General features: G+C 41.1%; 2 protein-coding genes and 1 long non-coding RNA gene across 4 annotated transcripts; all 3 read left to right on the forward strand.

Annotated features, from left to right (window-relative positions):
- Nucleotides 1-603: 603 nt before the first annotated feature.
- On the forward strand, nucleotides 604-10,126 carry csnk1e (casein kinase 1, epsilon). Its single transcript, XM_044338400.1, has 11 exons — nucleotides 604-878; nucleotides 2,271-2,368; nucleotides 2,486-2,596; nucleotides 3,067-3,215; nucleotides 5,146-5,374; nucleotides 5,508-5,678; nucleotides 5,817-5,965; nucleotides 6,066-6,264; nucleotides 6,361-6,506; nucleotides 7,832-7,897; nucleotides 8,725-10,126. The coding sequence occupies exons 2-10, from the start codon at nucleotides 2,293-2,295 to the stop codon at nucleotides 7,862-7,864; spliced, it is 1,263 nt and encodes a 420-aa protein (XP_044194335.1). The 5' UTR covers nucleotides 604-878; nucleotides 2,271-2,292; the 3' UTR covers nucleotides 7,865-7,897; nucleotides 8,725-10,126.
- A 2,286-nt stretch (nucleotides 10,127-12,412) lies between these two features.
- On the forward strand, nucleotides 12,413-12,896 carry LOC122971445. Its single transcript, XR_006399477.1, has 2 exons — nucleotides 12,413-12,658; nucleotides 12,751-12,896. It is a non-coding gene; the product is annotated as an uncharacterized LOC122971445 (long non-coding RNA).
- Nucleotides 12,897-15,109: 2,213 nt separating this feature from the next.
- maff (v-maf avian musculoaponeurotic fibrosarcoma oncogene homolog F) lies at nucleotides 15,110-21,327 on the forward strand. Of its 2 annotated transcripts, none has more exons than XM_044337890.1 (3): nucleotides 15,110-15,225; nucleotides 18,154-18,244; nucleotides 18,493-21,327. In XM_044337890.1, exons 1-3 carry the CDS (start codon nucleotides 15,137-15,139, stop codon nucleotides 18,934-18,936), a joined length of 624 nt encoding a protein of 207 aa, XP_044193825.1. In that variant the 5' UTR covers nucleotides 15,110-15,136; the 3' UTR covers nucleotides 18,937-21,327. The 2 variants fall into 2 exon arrangements, with proteins under 2 accessions (XP_044193825.1, XP_044193826.1); XM_044337891.1 differs by lacking the exon at nucleotides 15,110-15,225 and adding an exon at nucleotides 15,256-15,352.
- The last annotated feature ends 66 nt before the right edge of the window (nucleotides 21,328-21,393 follow it).

Consider the following 21,393-nt stretch of genomic DNA (forward strand, 5'->3'; position numbering starts at 1 on the left):
TAAACATGCAGTGTTGTTGATGGTTTGGTTTCATTCATGCCTGCAAGAAGCAGAAGCGCGGCGGTTTTACTGTGACATTCATGTAGAGTCGGAATAATTGGAAAAATGAGTTCCCGACTAGGAAAATTCACGTGAACGCCCCTTTAACTCGGGAAGTCGGCGAAAGATTTGGTACATGGCTTGCTGGAATTGACGTCATATACGCAGAAACATGCTTGGTTGATGGCAGGAAACTTTTTATTAATTCACATATTGTAAACATTTTTTTGCTCACATGTAATTTGTAATATGGTATTAGGTTGTAACCGTCAGTTGCTGTCCACGCAGAGTGACCTACATTAGATAGACACGTTATTTATTAGCATTAGCCCTGATAACAAGTCAATATTTTTCTTTGTGGCGTCCATGTTGTTTTAAAAGCTCGTGAACACACCGACGCCGGAAGAACGACTTCCCAACTCGGGAAATGGGACCATCCGAGGAGCACGTGAATGCAGCAGAAGACAATCCGGGCATCTCTGCAAGTCTGTGGATGACATCATTGATATTGTCAATGATGTAAACTGAGAGAGGGCTGGGTGGGTGGGCGTGTGTGACGGGAGAGAGAGAGGGAGAGAAGAGCAGCCAGAGAGGAGAGAGGAGGACCTCAGTGTCTGGTTTCGGCGTTTTTCCTCCAAAAAAAAAAAAAAAATCGTGACAGTGTGAATCTTCCAGAGTCGCATGGCTCGGTTCGGATGGGGGCTTTTTTTCGGGAGTGGGGGGGTTCGGGTCACACATCTCCGAGGTTATGAGCCGTCCGAAGCCGCGTCGGTGCGTCGCTGTCCAGGGTCCTGAGTGAGACAGAGCCGGCGGGCGACCACGGAGCCTGACACAACCCGGTGAGGAGGCGGTGGAGGGGTGGGGCGGTGGAGGGGTATATGTTGGCTAGTCAAGATGTCTGGAGGCTTGCGTGTGTGTGTGTGTGTGTGTGTGTGTGTGTGTGTGTGTGTGTGTGTGTGTGTATGTGTTGGGGGAGGGGGGAGGGGGGTGATGATGGCTGGTTCGGGTTAGACAAATAGAGTCCAAATAGAGTCATGTCGGGGCGAGGGTGCGCTTGTTTTTATATGGAGGGTGCGGTTATTTGAATTATTATCACATTTAATTGTCAGTGAGAGATGAACGGTGCGCGCCTTCCTCATCCCTTCTCCATTTCCTCTCTTGGGGCATCTGGGCCAACTGCATCAAGTATGAAGTCTTTCTGACAAATATCACGTCTCACCTGTTTCTGCAGTCCTTTTGCAGCAACACTGGCTCTCTAGTTTTGTAACACTGACAGCTCTTAGGAGAGAGGAAATGAGCCGGAGGAGACACCTGAGGTAAATGTGCAGCAGTCGCTTGCTCATTTTCCCTGCACAGTGTATGTGGATGGGGTGTATGTGGGTGTAGGCCTACTGTACATACAATGCAGTCAAGATTGACTAAGACTGACTAAAAAATGAACTAAGTCAGCGTTCAGTACAATGTCAAACTGGCTTGTAACCTCTGTCTAACAGCCCTTCAGTTATTTCCTACTTATTGGATGGTTTGGGTGTTGAGACTGATAGGGAAAACATGACTCATTCGGATTTCGTCAGGGGACTCCAGTCAGAAATTGGGAATTTATGCAAATGGTACACAGGACCAGACTCCTTTGAAGTGCTTTGAGAAGAGTGTGTGAGATGCTGATCCAGCCAAACAACCCCCCCCCCCCCTCCCCCCCAAACCCCCTCCTGCACCTCTGAATAAATCATGTTATACAACTACACGCTCTGTTCTTCTTTGCTCTCACCTCCTGTGTGCTTTATAAACACTTTCATTGGCCTACATTGTCGTCCTCTGAGATACTAAGATTTATTATCACGTCCCCTGCAGGTGTAATGACTGCTACTCAACAAAATGTGGCTGATTGGAGCAGGATGGTTACCTTCTGGGTGTTACAATGTTTGAGTTTAGTCACATTAAGGCACTTGGTAGCTGGAATTGAGCAACATTTTCCTCCCCTGCTCTTGTGATTCAACTCAGGATGCGCTACATCACCATTTTGGCTCAGGAATTTTCACTTCCCGTTCTTTCTCATCTCTTCTGTCGATGTATCTCAAGCTTCCAGTATCGTTTCATTTCAGCCTCAGGGCTCGCAGCTTTGAGTTTAAAGTCTGCAGCTTTGCACCACACTGTCCTTCTGCTCTATTGATCACCAGTGATTGATGACAGCTTGTGTGTGTGTGTGTGCATGTGTGTGTTTACCCCTTCAGTGAGTTGAATAGCTCAGGAGCCATGGAGTTAAGGGTGGGAAACAAGTACCGCCTTGGGAGGAAGATAGGGAGCGGATCCTTTGGAGACATTTACCTCGGTGAGAATTTGAGCTGTTTTCCCCTTTGTGCTGGGTTAACATTGTTTCTTATATTCATAAATTGTGTGTGAACCTGCTGACATGTTGCAGCTGCATCTCTACTGTTTCCTTCATCAGGTTCTAACATCGCTACAGGAGAGGAAGTGGCCATCAAGCTGGAATGCGTGAAGACCAAACATCCACAGCTCCACATCGAGAGCAAATTTTACAAGATGATGCAGGGCGGAGGTGAGACGCACTGAGGAGTGTTTTTAGGGGGTTATTTGGAAGCTTTATTAGGGGGCACTGAGTAGCAGTGAAGAGTTTTAGGGGCGCAAAGGGGTATTTCAGGCTGCTGAGGGGTAGTTACAGTTGTTGAGGGTTATTTATAATAATTGCAGTTGATTAGGAGGCATTTAGGGAGACGTTTGTAAGACGTTTAAGGGCATTTGAGGTGCATTGAGGAAGGAAGGAAGGGATATTTAAGCCTGTTTAAGGGTGTTGAGAGATATTAATGGTCCTAGTGTTGAGGGGAGCTGAAGTGCTGCATGTTAATGATGGAATTAACAAATGTAAGATAATATAAGACAAGATGTGCATGAGTGAAAATTGGTGGATTATAACCTGTATATACTGTCCCTCTCTCAAGCCTGTATTATTAAGCACTATCCTGTTTCCTTACGCTCTGATTCGCCCTCCTCCTCCCCCCCTCCCAACAGTGGGAATCCCGTCTATTAAGTGGTGCGGAGCAGAAGGTGACTACAACGTTATGGTGATGGAACTGCTGGGCCCCAGTCTGGAGGACCTGTTCAACTTCTGCTCCCGCAAGTTCAGTCTGAAAACAGTCCTGCTGCTGGCCGACCAGATGGTGAGACAGACTGACTGACTGCATTTCACATCTATAAAATATATAACAGTTCATCAGGAGTTCCTCTGAAATGAAGTGAAAAACTATAGTTAAGAGAAAGATAACAATAAAAGATACCATTCTGATCATATTTAAAAAGACTGCATCTATCTGAACTTGCACTTTTACTCATCAACACTCATCAACCTCAGGCTGGGATGTTACACATATTTCAATAAAAGGAAGCAGCTATTTTTACACTGGACCTAAATGGATCACTTGGAATCAGAGAATAACACTCATCCAAACCTCTGAAGCTGACTTGAGACAAAGCTTATCCCCTCAGTATCTTCAACCATTCAGCTCCTTCATAAAAGTCAATTCCAATCTAGGACACGGAAGCTCCGCAAGACGGCCTGATCCTCATCGCAGAGGTCGGCCTGTGGTGTCTTTTATGAGCCTTTTTAATCCCTCATATGTCATTTTTTAGTCTACAGCTGTTCTTTTCGTCCCATTTTCTCTCAGCCATTGTGTCCTCTTTTCCCAGTCACGCTTTCCGCTGTCACTGTAACATCTTTCCTCTTCTCTAAAGGGGCAATAACTAAGAATTTAACTGTCTCATAACATTAAATGACCTCTATATACTGTATCTGCAGGCAGGCTGACAGGATTATTGATCAATACCAATGACTCAACTATTATTTCATCAGCCAATGACACTTGTGGCCTTTAAAATCCCCTTTCAGTTTTAGAAGAACTTTATATTCCCAAGACTTTATATTCCTGCTCCATGGGAATATAAAGTCACTCTCCACCAGAGATGCAACTCCACTGAACTCCAATTGATTATCTCAAATGGAGCAACTCTTTGCCCGTCACTTAAAGAACTCACTAATCTGGAAATCTGGAGAAAGATTGAGTCTAATATTTGCTTTTATTTTTTGATTTTATCCTACACTGGGTGTGTTTTGGATGCATTTGACCAGAACTTAGATGTTTTGGAGCCATGCAGAGAGGATCAAACCTTCAATTAATAGATTTTACACATTAAAGGACAGGTTCACAATTTTACAAGTCTGCCTTAAAACAACAGTCAGATGCCTTTATGAACATAGAAAACAGGTTTTGTTCACTGTAATCATTCCTCCTCTTCATACTGACAATTAGAAGATCCCCCCAATGTAAGTGATGGGGTACAAAATCCACTATCCTTGTTTTGAGTAAAAAGGTTTATCTGAAGATAATATGATAATGTGAGGCTTCAGCCATTTGAGTTAGTCAAAAAAAAATCCCTATTTGTGAATCAACGGACAGTGTTTTCCTGTTTAGCTGCAGTGGTGGGATCATAATAAAAAAATTTGGCACTAAAAATACTGAAACTTTGAAAGATATTTACTTAATTTGACTCATTTGGGTGGCTGAAGCCATTAGCTTCAAATAAACTTTTAAATACATTTTTGCACAGAAGGAAGACTGTGGATTTTGTCCCCCATCACTTACTACTGATGCCTGTGAAAACAGTTACATCATTTGTTGTGGCACTGGAGCAGCTTTTTAAAATCTGGAAAAATAACCTTGATGATGTCATCAGACATATTACAAACTTGAAAGATGTGGACCTCTAGCAGGCAGACAGTATCTAACAAAAGACACTGCATTATGGGAAGTGTAGGATCCAGTGTTTTTGGAGCTTGACCCCTACTCTAAAAATCTGGATATCTTCATTTTTTCAAAATCTGTTGTGAGTACCTCAACTTTTTGAACGTTTAGTACTAAAGAGTTCCCCCTTTAAGGCAAAGAAATATTTAACATGAGTTCTTTCCTGGCTCAAGTAAGTCTCTGCAAGTTGACCGTCACAGCAAACTGACACGACATGGCACGGGCGCTGCTTAGAAGATCTTAACTGCCTTTAAAACCAAGTTAAACTCCATTCCTCGTTTCTCTTCTCCAGATCAGTCGGGTTGAATACATCCACCTGAAGAACTTCATCCACCGAGACGTGAAGCCTGACAACTTCTTGATGGGGCTAGGCAAGAAGGGCAACCTGGTCTACATCATTGACTTTGGCTTGGCCAAGAAATACCGCGACGCCCGAACGCACCAGCACATCCCCTACCGTGAGAATAAGAACCTCACTGGCACCGCCCGTTACGCCTCCATCAACACCCACCTGGGCATTGGTAAGACAACACACACATAAAGGCTGACCTAGATATCTGTGTAGGTGTCTCTTCAACTCTCTTATCTACTCCCTCAAACTTTTTTGCCATTTCATTCTCTCCTCTCTCTCCATTCTGTCTTTTTCCTCCACAGAGCAGTCGAGGCGAGACGACCTGGAGTCCCTGGGCTACGTTCTCATGTACTTCAACCTGGGCTCTCTGCCCTGGCAGGGGCTCAAGGCCGCCACCAAGAGGCAGAAGTATGAACGCATCAGCGAAAAGAAAATGTCCACTCCCATTGAGGTGCTCTGCAAGGGATACCCCTGTAAGTAAAGATAAGATTATAGCACAGTTATAGGATATATTACAGAAGAAAAACACCAGGGGATTTAAAGAGTCAAGTATTCCTGTCACTTTTTCCCATGAACACTAGTCCTTACTGTCTCCCTCCTGTGCCCCCCAGCTGTATTCTCCACCTACCTGAACCTCTGTCGCTCCTTGCGGTTCGATGACAAGCCAGACTACTCATATCTGAGGCAGCTCTTCAGGAACCTTTTCCACAGACAGGGCTTCTCCTATGACTACGTCTTTGACTGGAGCATGCTGAAATTTGTGAGTGTTTGCTCCAGGATTCATTTCTTGTCACGCTCTCTTAGCGGCTATAGTTAGCAGAACACGCTTTTGCAAACTAGCTGTTTCCACTGTGTTTCAGGGAGCCAGCAGGACATCAGAAGACGGAGAGAGGGAGCGGAGGGAGGGAAAAGAGGGGGAGGAGCGAGCAGGAGGAGGCCAAAGAGGAGCCGGAGGTCGTGCTTTGCCATCTGGGCCAAATCCTTCAGCGGCCAACAGAGTCAGGAACGAGGCAGACGCCGCTCCCTCTAACCCGGTCACACGTGTGGTCCAGCAGTCAGGTCAGGACGACGTTGGGGGCGTTTGGAAGCAACTGTGAGCATTTGAAACATCACCATAGTTTCAATTTCATGTCAAGTGTGTGTGTGTGTCTGCAGGTAACCGCTCTCCTCAGGTGGGCAGAGCAGAACGAGCCGAGCGAGAGAGAAAAGTGGCCATGAGGCTTCACCGTGGGGCCCCCGCCAACGTCTCCTCCTCTGACCTCACAGGACGCCACGACCAATCACGCATCACTGCATCACAGGTTGGAAGGCTGTGGCTTTACAGGTTCAGTGAGAGTGTAGGTGCTTTCAATGTGGCCAACTAACGTGGCTCTTGGTTAGAGAGAGACGTGAGGTCGGATGCAGCTTCATTTTGAGAAGATGGAAATCACATCACACATCAGCTGACCAATCAATGAACAGATCCAGGCAGAAGGTTTTTTACTTAAGGGATCGGAACAGCCAGATGAACGAGACACTATGTTGTGAAGGGAGTTGGTGCATGTTTTATGAGCATCAGCTGCTTCAGCTGAGAGTGTTCTCGTCTTATTCATTAGGAAATTCAGATCAAGCTGTAGCACTGACACACCCTCACAGAACACAGTGCTTACAAACTGTCCCTGTCATCACCACATTCAGGTGCAAATTATATGCTTTAGCTTTAAAGGGGCACTCCAGCAATTTAGTATTTCACTTCTATAATGTGGGGGACTCACAAGAGACATATTAAATAAAAGAATGGTCAAAATTCAAGCAGCAGAAGCTCAGATACCCTGACTTTTAGTCCCTTTTAGTCACTTCCTCAGTTTATAAAGCAGACTTTTTGTCACAAGTCTCCAAACCTAACCTAAGATAACCCTGAAGACATCACACAGGTTATTTTTCAAACCTCCAGAGCCACAGAGGACATTATACAATTGTTTCCACAGCTAGTTTTCCTTGTGATGAGTAAACCTATTTTGATGTGTAAAATCTCACACTGTATTTAATAAGCTGCAGCAGATATTGCTCTCTTTCTTCTAAAGTTGATACAGTTTCATAATTCATGATGCCAAATTGAAAATATCAGAGTAAGAAAATATTGAAACATAATCTGCTCATAATTGCCACCAGGATGTTGAACGGTTTTTTATTACTCTGCGGTTTGTATTTACAATAGATCTGTTATGATATGAACACAGACTAATCCACCAAGCCAGGCCCCTCATGTCCCAAAGCTCATCTATAATTTGTAATTGGACTCTTTTCATTGCTTCTTCATTTATTAGTGATGCAACCTGCAGCAAGGACTGCGTCTGCTCTGTTGTTCAAATTCATTGTGCTGTGCCTTTAACAGATACAATCTTAGTTTACACTGTACACTTTGAATTTGCATAAATGAACTATGATATAGACAAAATAACAACTACCTAATCACAACTAGCCATGTTGCAACTAAATAGCCCAAAGAAATAAACTGAGGACATAAATCAAGAACTGAAAAAGCTCAGAGCGGTTTTGAAGAAGAACTGAAATTCAGTGTATCCTTCAGTTTCCACCTTTTGCCTTTGTTCTGCTTCAAGCTTCTCGTCTTTCCCGCCACATGCAGGTCAGTGTGCCATTTGAACATCTGGCAAAGTGAGTTCCTCTTGGCTGGCCTGCAGGTCAGTGGCAGGTATGGACATGTCAGACACACACACACACACACACACACACACACACACACACACACACACACACACACACACACACACACACAAAGCACTGGACAGTTATCCATGTCAGTCTGTCATGTCAACCCTTTGTTTTTGCTGACTCCACCACATCATATAGAGACAGAAATAAATATCAAATTCAATACATTTTGAATTCAACAGCAGTAAATTACACTTGCAAAACAACATGCTCCAATTAGCTGAACATGATAGACCAAATTGACTGAACTTATCATTGTCACAGCAACAGTGTAAAAGTATTTGAGGATGGATGTAAACTGTTTTCCCTTTTGTAACAAACTTTTAAGGAAAAATCTGGTGATATTCTATTTTTTTTCTTATTGTCTGCTAATCCCATGAAAAGACCAAATCCAACAATGAACTGATCCTTCTAACAAGTATTGTTTGTGTGGCCAAAGCCTAATATTTGTTATTTCTCTGTGCCACAAAGCTCTATTGTTGCTGAAAAGCTATTAAAACACATCAGTGAGCCACACTGTTACTAGGTAACATGTTCCTTCAATACCTCAAACAGTGTAGTTTGTTTTGACGTGATCTCACATTAGCTCACCAAATCTGCAGCTGTTGAACTAATACATTATTTACTATTTGCAATGGTCGGGTAACCTTTGCTAAAAACTTAAAGCTTTTTCTAAAAAATAAGACAGAAAAACATTGTTGGATTTGGTCTTTTCATGAGATTTGTTGACAATAACAAAGAATATAGAATATTTCCAGTTTTATCCTTCATCTCTCTTCCTTGTTGTTTTTTCTCGTTGTGATGCAGCAGCTGCAGGGTATCAAATACCCCCTACTTTTCAAAAGGGTGAATGAAAGCATGAATGAGTTGGAGGAGGAGAAGAAGAGGAAGCAAGAGGAGGAAGAGGAGGAGGTGTTGTAGGCCCTTAAAAGGGGGGTCGAGGGCGTCCGTGTGTCTGTCAGTACGCTGTGTGAACACTGGTGACCAGGAGGAGCCCTGAGATGATGGAAACCAGTAGAACAAACAAACTCTTGGCTAGGACTGGCCGGTTCTGCTTTCGCGGTGCGGCTGGAGAGAGGAACGGGGGGTGAAACAACACGGAGGTCTCGCCCCTTCTTCACTCATATTCACCATCGACTCAGAAGCTCAACTTGCAAAAAAAAAAAAAAAAAAAAAAAAAAGACAACAATCAAATTGCACAAAATGGACACAATTTCACTTATTCTGTGGTTTACACCTGTAATAAAATCAAATCCAAACTATCAACCTGCTATCGTTAAAGAGCTACATCTGCTGCTTATGGTGTTAAAAAAAAAAACATGTAAACAACTTTGGAGTGTTGCAGTGAGACAAACACAAACGTGTATTCAGGCCTACAGTAGATGAGACAGGAAAATGCTTCAGAATGGACCAAGGAGGAGATCAGAGGGGGAGACTGAATGTAAGAGAGTCTGCGGTGACTTTGCGGATGGGAGCAAGGCTGTTTTTTGTCAATAAATGTCAGTGTGTGTGTCTGTGTGTTATTGTCTTGCGTGTTCCTTTTCGCCTTCAGCTTTGCTTTAGAGTCTGAGGAAGAGGAGAGACAGAGGAGGGAAAAGCGACTGTCGATGAATTATAACTGAAGATTTGTCCCCGATGTGACCTTTTTCATTCAGATTTCCTCCTCTTCAGCACACTTTAATGTCTTGCTTATGAGATATTGACAAAGAAAAACATGCTCATTGAATGTAAAAAAAAGAAGAAGGAAGAGGAGAAAGACAGAATAAAGGGAGAGCCACAAGGATTGTATGATATGATAAAGCCTTATTCCAGCTTGTAACTCCAGGAATGAAAAGACTTGAGAAAGTTATAAGATCTTGGTGATGAACAAGTCTGGTGTTTGTATTTTTGTTCTTTACTTTTGATTTTTTTTATTGTAAATGTAATATGTATAGATACTGTTTTGCCAGAATGTGACAGATTGTTTGAAGATGAGGCTGGAGAGAAGTTTACCTTCTGGGACAAAAAGTGACATTTTTACCAGTAACCTTCAGAGTCTGCTAGAAGTGTTTTGACCCGGGCCTGTCAGGATGGATGGATGTCACTGATGGGGGAGCAGCTGTCTGTGGATCTACTGATGTCCTGTACATTTCTTTACCATGCTTCAACTTTATTACTATGATATTTGTGTATATTTTCTGAATCAATAAAAATATACACAGCTTAAACAGACTTCTAATAGTATTTTTCACATGCTGAAATTGTTGCTTTCATAAACAGTAATTTGAGGGAATGATAATTTTCCGATTTTCTTGACTTTGGAAACAGTAAAATCTGAATCCAAGATTTACTTACTACCTTTTTCCAGGGCTTTCTACTGCATCTCGTGGTCTTCATTAGTGGATGGAACTATCTCCATGACATCTGAGGAAACTTCATACACTGATAAAGACTGAGAGATGTGGTTGAAAGTCCTGGAAAAGTAGTAAGGGGCCCTTGACTTAAGATTTTTTCGCCAATGTTTTTTAATTAATTATGTATTTATTTATTTGCTGCTGTGCCAAATTCACCACAATTCACCAAAGATGACTTTATGCTGTTTGAATTATTTTATTGTTTTTTTAATCTTTTTTAATCTTCTGCAGCAGAATCATCCATTAATAGACCTTTTACACAACCTTTTTTGCAAAACTTTGACATGTCATAGCAAGCATAGTATGCTGGCTCACTGGCATGACTTACTGGGCACTATAATGAGACTTTACTTTTCATGATCATTAATGGTTTTAGTTACACTGGTGCTTTTCTTGCAATGAGAGGTCAAACATTTTTCCTTGAAAAACAAGGTCGTAGCCAGGATTTTAGAAAAAACTGAGCTTCCCTCAGCAGAACTGAAACTGATGATGAGTAACTGTCTAATATAATTTGTGCATACCTGCAATGTATTGAGCAATCAGTAGATGCACAAATGAGTGAAAACAGATGTAAAATCTCAACATGAATTAACAGAACTTTCATGTAGTGTGCCTGTACCACACACACACACACACACACACACACACACACACATACAGACAGTATTTCAAAATAAAAGTGCTTATACCTCAACTCTTGTCAGGGCTTAGACCTCAGCTCCCCTTGTCATCTTTCCAGCATGGGATGGGTATGTTGCTTCATGTTATCAATGACTCAAAATAAAGATCTTAGTCTAAACTTGAATTGTAACAATTACAAAAATTCCACAGTAAACCACTTAATTAATTCACAGTCAAGTACAACAATTCACTGACACTAGTACATTTTTAGAAAAAACATATAAAACAAAATACATAAGTAATTTAACAAACTTCAAATTTCAGCAGATGTTCCTCTAAACAGTAGATTTTCACTCATCAGTATGCAGTGGCGGAAAGTAACTAAGCACATTTACTCAAGTACTGTGATTAACTACAATTTGGGGTATTTACATAACTGTTTGAGGTGAAATTATACAATATTTTACAAAAAGGGAAGATACAAGAAAAGTTCAAAAGAAGAATATTTTCGTGTCAGAATTTTCTTCTTTCCTACTCCATAAATAATGTCAAGACCCCTTGTGACCCTTAAGAAGGAGCCCAACACCTAGGTTGGCATCCACTGCACGAAGCTACCTAATAGTATATAAAGTAGTTGAAACGAGCTCCACCTTAAGCAGAGACAACAGTAAAATGCTGCATTAGTGTTTTGAAGAGCAGAGCAGGTAGACCCAAACACAGGAGACTGCAGGCAACAGGAACTTGAAGAATAGGCCTAAATCTTTATTAAAGACGGAGTGCATGCTGAGCAAAACTGAACTGAACAGAACCAAAGATCCAACAAGGACTGAACTGAAAACCAGGACTTAAATACAAACTAAACTGACAAGGGGATGAGGTGCAGGTGGAGAGATGGATGGAGAAGCTCAAGTGAGGGGAATGAGGTAATGAAACGAACAGGAAACGAGCTGATAAGCTGAGGAAACCACAGGGAAAAACACAGAGCAGAAAGCTCCACAACCCAGAAAATACAACCCTCTTAATAATAAACTGACATACATCAAACCCTCTAAGAATATACATGAATTTAGGTTATAGTGTTGTGTACAGGTTATAGTGTTTTGTACTTATCTCTAGCAAACAGAAAAGCAAAAACCCAGAAAACACAATCTTCTTTATCACTGAGACTGAGAACATGCTGTGTGAGTTCACACCAGAGTGAAAACAAAGATAGATTAACTAATAAAGACAATGTAAATAATAATAATATAGTCTTTTAAATATACAACTCAAATCAGCCTTCAGTCCAGTATAAACAAACTGGGAGAAAATTCCGATGGCCTCTAGTGGACTGGTGGAGAATGGCAACTAGAGACACACATCCAGACAATTACAACCTAATAGAATATATAATAATATATCAGTCACAAGAGACATTTTTCTGCAGAACAATTAATTAAGTACAGTACTTTCGGATTGTTGTATTTGTAGTTTTACTTAAATAAGAGATCTTAATACTTCTTCTGCCGCTGTCAGTATGTCACGTTTTTGTCTATTTTCTCCCCAATAAATTATGAATGCATGTACCAAAATAGAATTCATAAACCTTGGCCTTGATTTCTATCTTTCCTCACCCTCCCCACTGTGACCCCTCTCCTAATATCTTTAACCAGATCACACCAAGCTAAACCAATGACCAGCAGCTTACTCTGGACCAGCCAGTGGCAGGATGTCAATGTCAGGAAAAGGTTCTAAAACATGTTCATGTCTCAGTATGTTTGTTGTGAAGATGTATTTTTAGTATTTGGTGATTAAAATGACTTCCATATGTTTTGTACAGTGCACACAGCTCTTACCAAGCTCATCCACTGCTTCTGCCCTGACAAAACATACACATTTTGCACTAGATTGTAATCTATTTGCAACTGTCATGCACTTTTAAATGAATTTTGTTGGTAACTGTTATCAATTAAACAGTAGAAAGAATGAGTTCTTTTTTTTTTTTTTTACCTGGGTGTGGGGTGCGTGCCAGGCCTGCTGTTTACTTGTGCAAGCAAGGCCCGCAGGGTACATTTTTTGGTACTCAGTGTACTAAAATGAGCTGTTTGGTAAAATAATGTAACCAAATGGTTGCACAAACATCTCCCAGCAGCACAAGAGCATGTTTATGCTGTCTTCTCAGGTGGTATATTTGTAGTTTCAAAGATGATCTGAAGAAAGTGATGTGAAGACTTTAATATTACTTAAATAAAGTTGTGAAATATATGAATCCTTTTACATTAAAAATGTTATTACAAAAGCTGTTATGTGTCAGTTACGTGATATACACAATAAAGATGCATTTGGAATCACGTTATGTAGTGAGTGTGTAGTAAGCATCACATTAAAATGGCGTCTGTAAATGTATGAAGCCTTGAATTTATGAATGTAATGAATTATTATTTTTACCATACATTAATAATATGTATGCTGTGGTTATTATTCAACTGCATAGCTACTGTTGCTATGAACCCTGAGACAATACTTTTCGAGCACAGGTAGGAAATGAGAACCATGTGTTTAACAGGAACATGGTACCATTTAACATTAGCTATACATGTATTTACCGCAAGCTGATATGGTTCCTCATGCTTTCTGACTGATCTATAGCATCTGGCCCTAATTATCACTTACATGTACAAACACAAACACATAGTTGACAAAAGTTTTTTTTATTTTTTATTAAAGCTTACTTTTTAGATCATCTAATTCTTAAGTGCTGAACTAGAAATTAGATTGCATGTTAGCTAGTTAGTATAGTGCTTACCTTGATAATCAAAATGAATTGATCAAAAAAAAGAGTTTGTATCCTTTGTCCAACTTTTTCACATCTCCTTGAAATTCGTCAGCAAGATGGAAAACATCTGCAATTGGCCCTCACCTCTGGAATAGTCTCCTAGAGGAGGTCAGACACAGTGGACAGCTTCAAACAAAACCTTGAAACTTATTTTTGCTTTTATGTAATTTAGTGGTCTCATACTACTTATAGCTGTTCATGGGCTCTTTGTGTTTTACTATGTTTTCCTTTCTGTATTTATTTGGTTTTACTTGATCTTATTTCTTTCATGGGTTTGCTTTCGTTTCTGTTTTATTCCATTTTATTGTATTTAATATAAATGATATTTTATTGATGTAAAGCACTTGGAGTTACACTTGTATGAACTGTGCTAAACAAATAAGATGTATTATTATTATTATTATTGTGAATATCAACATCTTCAGAGGATTTGTATGGAGCACTAATGGATAACAACTCATTGTTATCACACTAATAAAGTATTGGTAAAAAAAAGAAGGTATTGTTAGTAAATAAACAGTTTAGAGCACTAATACATAGCTATAAATCCATTCTCAACATCATTACACTATTAACAATGTGATAATCTAGCAAGAGCATTGTTTGAACACCAGTACAGTGTAGAGCATTAAAGACGCACAGGTGTTGGGCCAAGAGGGTTAGGGTAAGTCTCCAGGAAATAAATGTAAGTCTATGCATTGTCCCCAAAAGTGACGTGTGTGTGTGTGTGAGAGAGAGAGAGCATGTCTTTCTATCTTAAAGAGAACCAATTTCAGTTGAAAACGAAGGACATTTCTGTGTTATGAAATGTCTGGTCCTCACAACTTCACAGGGCAATTTGAGGGCTAACACTTGGTTTTAAGGTTAAGGTTAGAATTGGGTTTAGGTTCAGTTTAGGGTAAACTTTGGGTTTAGGCATTTAGTTGTGATGGTAAAGGTTAGAGTAAGGGGCTGGGGAATGCATTATGTCAATGAGTGTCCTCACAAGGATTTAAAAACAAACGTGTGTGTGAGATTAGATGGGTGTGTATTGTGTGTATTACGTGTATGTTTGTGTGAAATGGTTTTAGATTCATGTGATTTTAGGGGGTTTAGCAATTGTTACGTGTATTTATTGTTGGATTCAGCTGGATTTTTCCACCAGACCTTTCGTGTTGGTCTTATTTTAAACACTAGTTTCAGTACCTTTTTTTTTTTTTAGATTATGTTTTCCAGGGAAATTGTTGCTGCTGGGAACAGAGAAGGGGGGCGGTGGGGTGGGCTGGTCATGGAAAACTTCTGGGATGCAGGGATTCCTTGTTTACATCCTCCCGGAGTACGCGGCGGGGGCGGGGTTGGCTCCGCCCTCATTCTTTAGACCTGACGTCATTGTCGCTTGTGTTTTTTATGAATGAAAGAATCCAACCTCAGAGAGCAGCGGAGTAATTCCGGGAAAAGGCGGACTGACATTTTGTCGCCGGAGTCGCTTCGACCCAGCAGGTAAATTATCATTTTCTTTTACAAAATATTAAACATAGGGATGTTTTTGTTTGCTGGAATTCGTTGGTAACAACCGAACACGAGAGGACTGGTATCCGTCAGAGACTCGCCAACCAACCAAGGACAAGTGAGCAGGCAGCTGTTTGCTTTAATCTGCTTTAGCTCGTCAGAAACCGTTGATGCTAAAGGCGCTAGCCGTTAACATTACTAGCATGTTTAACGGCGCGGATAATTTGGCCCCAAATCTTAACACTTATACATATATGCCTTTTATATACGCAGCGTTTGACAGCTAGAAGACCCCTCTCGTGTCTCCCCTTTTAACTGGATGTTTTAAAACAATTTAAAAGGATTATTTAAAGGCTTACTAAAATGGATGTCGAGGGCACTCGTGATGGCTGTTTACTATAGCAGCAGCGCATTTACCTCCTCTCCCTATAAGGCTAAAGGCTGGATTGTGGTTTTAGCTAGGGGAATAAATACTGTTTCCAGTGGTTAGGTAGTCATTTAATTTAATACCGAATATATATTTGGGTGTTTTACATGATAAACCGTGTTAGTTAAAGCGTTTGGCGGTGCTGCGTTCACTTGTTGCTTTCCACTCCGGTAACTTAGCGTGTTTTATAAGCGTACTATGTCCTCTAACGTGACGTTTTTAGGAAAGTATAAACGTGGATATCCTGTGCTGTGTGGGTAAATAGAGTAAGACGTGGTCACTTATGGTTTTCCTGCATTTGGACTGACTGGCAGTCTTGGCTGGGCAGAGCAAAACGGTTTATTGCTGAATCACCCTGACTTTACGAAACGGCCGGCGGTCTCGTCGGTTTACAGCCTGGAGTCCGCCGGCTGTTGCAGCAACCTCTACTCCCCACGCATTTCGGGAAATGCAGTTTAATGTTGAAAAACTACAGACCATTTTAGCAGGTGTTTTTGTTTGTTTTTTTCAAGTATGTCCGCCACAGCTCATATACATGTGTTGTTGTTGTTGTTGTAGGCCTACATGTGCAGTTGAAACCCTGTGTTAAGATCTTAAGTGTTTACACAATAAATAGTTACTCCTGGCAAAGTCTGCCAGAAGAAATGTGACTTTGTAACTTAATCGACCCCCTGTGCTTCCCATTAGTCCTTCCTGCTCGGTTAACGTGTCGGGAGACAGAGTGAGTGTGTTGTCTGCAAATGTTGCTGTAGTCAGCAATACAAATCAAACCTTCCCTTTACATCCACTTGTAGGCTGCGGTGTCTACACATGCTGTCATATCTTTTTAAAGTTGACAGTTGTTAGTCCAAAAAGACCATCAGGGAGACTATTTTCATTATAGAAGTCACATTCTAGTTAAAAACGAAAGTGTGCTGAGCTCTGTTGTATTAACTGATAAATGAAAGTAACTATCAACAGTCTTTCATAACTGGGGGGTAATAAATGTGTTGTAATTCTGTATCACACTTTAAAACAAGCAGAAATCTAATGAGTTGAAATTATTCTAAATAATCTGCATTAAAAATAAGTTAAAGTCAAAGATATGTTCAAGTTCAAACTGACCACCGTGGATTTCCCCAAAGATTTCTCTCACATGGTGCTTTGAAAACAAAGGGCAGGCCCCCGTTTTCAGGACTTTGTTGTTGAATGATTTACAGGAGGAAAGAGGCGAGAAAAAAAAAAGGATGTCAAAGATCATAAATATACCTTGGAACCCAGCAAAGACTGTAATCAAGAAGTGGTGAAATTCAGCTGCTGTGTGACCTTGTGTAGATCAGTCTGTCTCTCAAAGACAACTGACAGTGTGAGAAGTTAGCTCATCAGAGAAGCTGCCAAAAGGTCAACAGCAACCACGGGACTGTATTTTGACACTCCATGCAAATGCTGTATCAGGCTTTTTCTGCAATTCTTGGCTATGGAGTGACAAATTGAAACCCCATACACTCTTAAAAGAAAACCCAATATTGCGATATTTCTGAAAGTAGACACATTAACTCTCCAAAAGCTATGTGGGAAAACACCCTGTGGTTTAATGTTGTCTAGATTTTTTTTTAAATAAAATGTTAGTGTCAAAAGATATTTTTGCTCTGCAGCCAACACAGTGGAGCTACTAAATCAGCGTATTGCGATGGAGGTGACGTGAATGCAGCAAAAACAGCCTCAAGTTTAAGTGCAGAGTCATTTTTATCAGCATGACAATGACTTGAAAGCCCACAACCAAGAAATGACTACAAGGAAAAATGAAGTTTAAGTTGGCCCACATAGAGGTTGGACTTTAATCCCACATAACTACTGACCTTTAGAGTTGTGTAGGAAGTCCCCACACAGTCTTTGTGAACATCAAGTGTTTAGTAAGAGGAACAATTGAACAAATCAACCAAATTTTAGCCTCCTACTTTTAATATGTCAGAAAAGGTCAAAATATTGTTTTTACCTTTAAATAAACTTGTTACTACTGTATTGGAAGAGTGATTGAATACATTTTAAAACAAACTTTATGTAGTTGTGTTCTTTTTCACTTAAAATATCATTACAAACACTTGCCTCTCCTTACAGTTTTTCACAATGAAAGCTTTGAACCGTTAGTGTTGTGTTGACAAGAGGAAGTGTTGGGGGAATTGGTTAGGACACCTGCTTTGAGCAACCAAAGGGCAGACACATGATAGCTTCCTCCTCACTATTCCAGCTAACAGAAAGAGAGAGAGAGAGAGAGAGGCATGTCGCTTTCAAAACCTCCTCTTCCTTTCATATCAAACCACAGAGTTTAATGAGAGAGTGCGTTTTAGAGAAGCACGAAATTTCTGTGGGTTCTCATTTTCTTTATCGTGCATGACTGGCTGTCTTGTGAGCGGATGGTAAATGTCAAGCCAAATATGGCCCAAAACAGCGTGATGTCTCGGGTCACATGTGATAACATACCTTTTTGTTGTGTCCTGTTTGTCTTCTTCCAGAGTGTATATATCTGTGTTGACTGGTGCTTGGGGGGGAGAAACGGAAGACAGTCGGATCATGACGACAGAGAGAAGCAGCAAAGCCCTGAAGGTAAAACACAGCCAGAAATAAAACCCAGTTTTATTATCTCAAAAATGAGTCATGTTTATGGCCTTGGGATATTTTTACTAGCGGAAACGACAATGTTGAAAAGAAGTTTTACTGTCCTCCCTCTCAGTTATTCTTAAACACTCAACATTCTTCTCTCCTCTTCCTTTCACATGCTTACTCATCTTTTTTTAATCCCCCATCACCTCATCCAACTTCCTGCTTCCTTCTTCATTCTTTCTCCCCATCAGGTGAAGCAGGAATGCGGCGAGAATGTGCCCGTCCTGTCAGACAGCGAGCTCATGTCCCTCTCGGTGCGGGAGTTGAACCTTCACCTGCGCGGCATGTCCCGCGAGGAGATCCAGAAGCTGAAGCAGCGCCGTCGCACCTTGAAGAACCGGGGCTACGCCGCCAGCTGCAGGGTCAAGAGGGTGTCTCAGCGCGAGGCCCTGGAGCAGCAGAAGCAGGAGCTCCAGAGAGAGGTGGATAGGCTCGGCGCCGAGAACGCCGGCATGAGGAAAGAGCTGGAGGGGCTCGGCGCACGCTTGGCCGCGCTCCAGAGGTTCGCCAGGGGCCTGGAGGCCGGAGGGGGCAACCTTCTGGCCACGGCCCCGCGCCTCAACACCGCCTCAGTCATAACCATCGTGAAGAGTCCACCACAACCTCATCCACAGAGAGAACAGGAGCCGTCCTAGAAGCAGCTGCTGCAGCCAGACTGGTGGGAGGGACACACAACCTGCAATGCAAACACACATACACACACACACACACACACACACATATACCATACATATACATGGCAGAGAACAGGTAAACTTAAAATATTAGTAGGAAAATACTAAACACTTGCATTACGCCTCGTTCACATTATGACATCCAGGTGTCATTTACTCCTATGTGAGGTCATGTTAGCAGAGCGGTGTGTAACATCACCTAGTAGACAACAACTATGCTCAGTTTTCCCAAGTAAGAGCCAGGAACAGTTGAAAAATTGAGCATTAGTGTTCTGTTTTTATAACACTTCAGCTTAGTCAACAGATTTTTTTTTTTTTTTTTTTAAATCTCTCAAGGTTTAGATCGTGTTCAGCAGCAGGTTTAATGTGAGCGAGGCGTTGAGCACTGATACACCCACAAAACCCAGTTTTTTCAGACCCAGTCAGATCATACATACACACACACACACACACACACACACACACATACATGTGCAACGAAACCCTCACACTCTTTCCCCCTGACCCACAAGGGGTGTAGACATTGACTTAAGTGGACTAAGTGACTGAAGCCAGACCAACCCAACCACAGTTACTGTACATCTTCACCGCTCAGCAAATCCAGCGGTGATCCTGGCGCTGTTTCGATTGTGTTCACCCAAAGACCGAAGCTTCTCTCCGCTTCTGTTTTACGGCACCTGACAAACAGCAAAAAAAAAAAAAAAACACAAGGGCGGAGCGGACGTATGTGCAGCTTCCTCCAGCCCTTCAACGTCTGCACTCCTGGTACATTTGTAGTCTGACATTACAAGTTGTTAAGAAGAGTTTCTCAACCTGATGGGAGATTTCTAAGACTAATATATTGATGATCTTTGTTTAACAATTGGAGAAGGATCATGTCTTTCTAATCAATTCAGAGCTTCCTACATGCTCAGATTCATGTGACAGCTCACGAACTGCTTGAGTCATGAGTCATCACAGACACAGTCCAGAAAAAGGTTGAGAAACTCTGGATTAGCACGTCACAAATTCCTTTAAGATGTTCAGTGAAATTCTTTGTTTTTTGGGATTCACTACTCCTCTTACTTATTCTACCTGAGAATCATCCCTGTTCAGGATAGTAGTTTTGTACTGCTAGTGAACACACTTCTCACATTAATGCAGTGCCTTCAGTGTATGCAGGAGATCCAAGAATACAAACCTAAGAGGTAAAAGTGGACTGTAATTGCTCCTTTTTTTTGACTGTTCATGACCACACATTTCTTTTTTTGTGATTTTTCTATGGATTCTCCTGTTTTCTCAACTACAATCCCACATTACTCATTTCACAATCCCCATTGTGCAGTAACTCTGCTACAGTCTACTGTGGCTTCCTTTTTTCATATCTGGTAGACTCCCAACAACAGATGTTGGTCATTTTGCTTAAAACGTGTCAAAGCGGAGTCACATCTGGTAGGAATTACGCTCAAAAAGTCGATGCAAACTCTCTGCATACATTCCTGTTTTGTTGTTCTTATTTGTAATGTTTTTATGTGCCGTTGAGAGACGAAAATGTTGAGTGACATTTATCAGAGATATATTCTATATTTTATTTGTATTTAAAGGTAGATATTATGAAAAGACAAGCTAACGAGTGCTGTGATGTTATCTATGTTTTCAAAAGTACTTACATATGACTAGTCTGGGGATATTCTCATGTCTAATTATTGTGTGGCAACGATGATTACTTTACAAAATGTTAATTATTAGCTATGTAGAAATATGCTCAAAGCCAATGGCCATATTGCTGTATGATGATTTTTTGTGTGTGTGTGTGTTTTTTGCCATGTTTGTACTGGCTTGTCATAGTGGATTCTTGGAGGGATATTATTTTTCTATGATGATTTGTATGTTATGTTGTGTGTGAAAAAAAAAAATTAAGGTCACTTCCGAATTGGCAGGGTCGGCCGAAACACGGGACGTTAAAGGATGAACCGAGTGGAATAAATTGGGAGAGATGGATGGAGATGAGGAGGAGACAAGAAGGTTGAGGAGTTGTGGGATTGATGGAGAAAGAAAGTAGGCAAGGCGGACTGGGAATGAAGGTGGAAAGAGGTTATTCACTTGAAAACCTCCATCGGTCATGAGCCTGTTTCAGTCCAGATGTGCTAAGTGGGCTCAAACAGGCTTAGATTTCATGGAGTCTCGGCCACTGAATAGCGCTAGCAATATCATTTCTAAGCAGGCATTGTGACACAATTAGACTGTGTTGACAAATAACTCCTAAAGATACGAGGCATATATTTAGCTATATGAATATCCTTGTGGCAAAGCATTTATTCTCAATATTTTAACGTCTCACATCTGTCAAATTGTGCTGGATGTTTTGTAATACTTGCAAAACAAAAAATGGTCTTTGTATTTATTACTTGTATTTTTTCTATTGTGAAAATTTAAGTA

This window comes from Thunnus albacares, chromosome 20 (assembly GCF_914725855.1).
Source record: "Thunnus albacares chromosome 20, fThuAlb1.1, whole genome shotgun sequence".
NCBI classification, from domain to species: domain Eukaryota; kingdom Metazoa; phylum Chordata; class Actinopteri; order Scombriformes; family Scombridae; genus Thunnus; species Thunnus albacares.

Coding starts and splice junctions, on each gene's coding strand:
- csnk1e (XM_044338400.1), top strand. CDS start 2,293: ATGGAGTTAAGGGTGGGAAACAAGTACCGCCTTGGGAGGAAGATAGGG. Junction 3,216..5,145: donor TGCTGCTGGCCGACCAGATG/GTGAGACAGACT, acceptor TCTCTTCTCCAG/ATCAGTCGGGTTGAATACAT. Junction 5,679..5,816: donor GCTCTGCAAGGGATACCCCT/GTAAGTAAAGAT, acceptor TGTGCCCCCCAG/CTGTATTCTCCACCTACCTG.
- maff (XM_044337890.1), top strand. CDS start 15,137: ATGAAAGAATCCAACCTCAGAGAGCAGCGGAGTAATTCCGGGAAAAGG. Junction 15,226..18,153: donor GAGTCGCTTCGACCCAGCAG/GTAAATTATCAT, acceptor GTCTTCTTCCAG/AGTGTATATATCTGTGTTGA. Junction 18,245..18,492: donor GAAGCAGCAAAGCCCTGAAG/GTAAAACACAGC, acceptor TCTCCCCATCAG/GTGAAGCAGGAATGCGGCGA.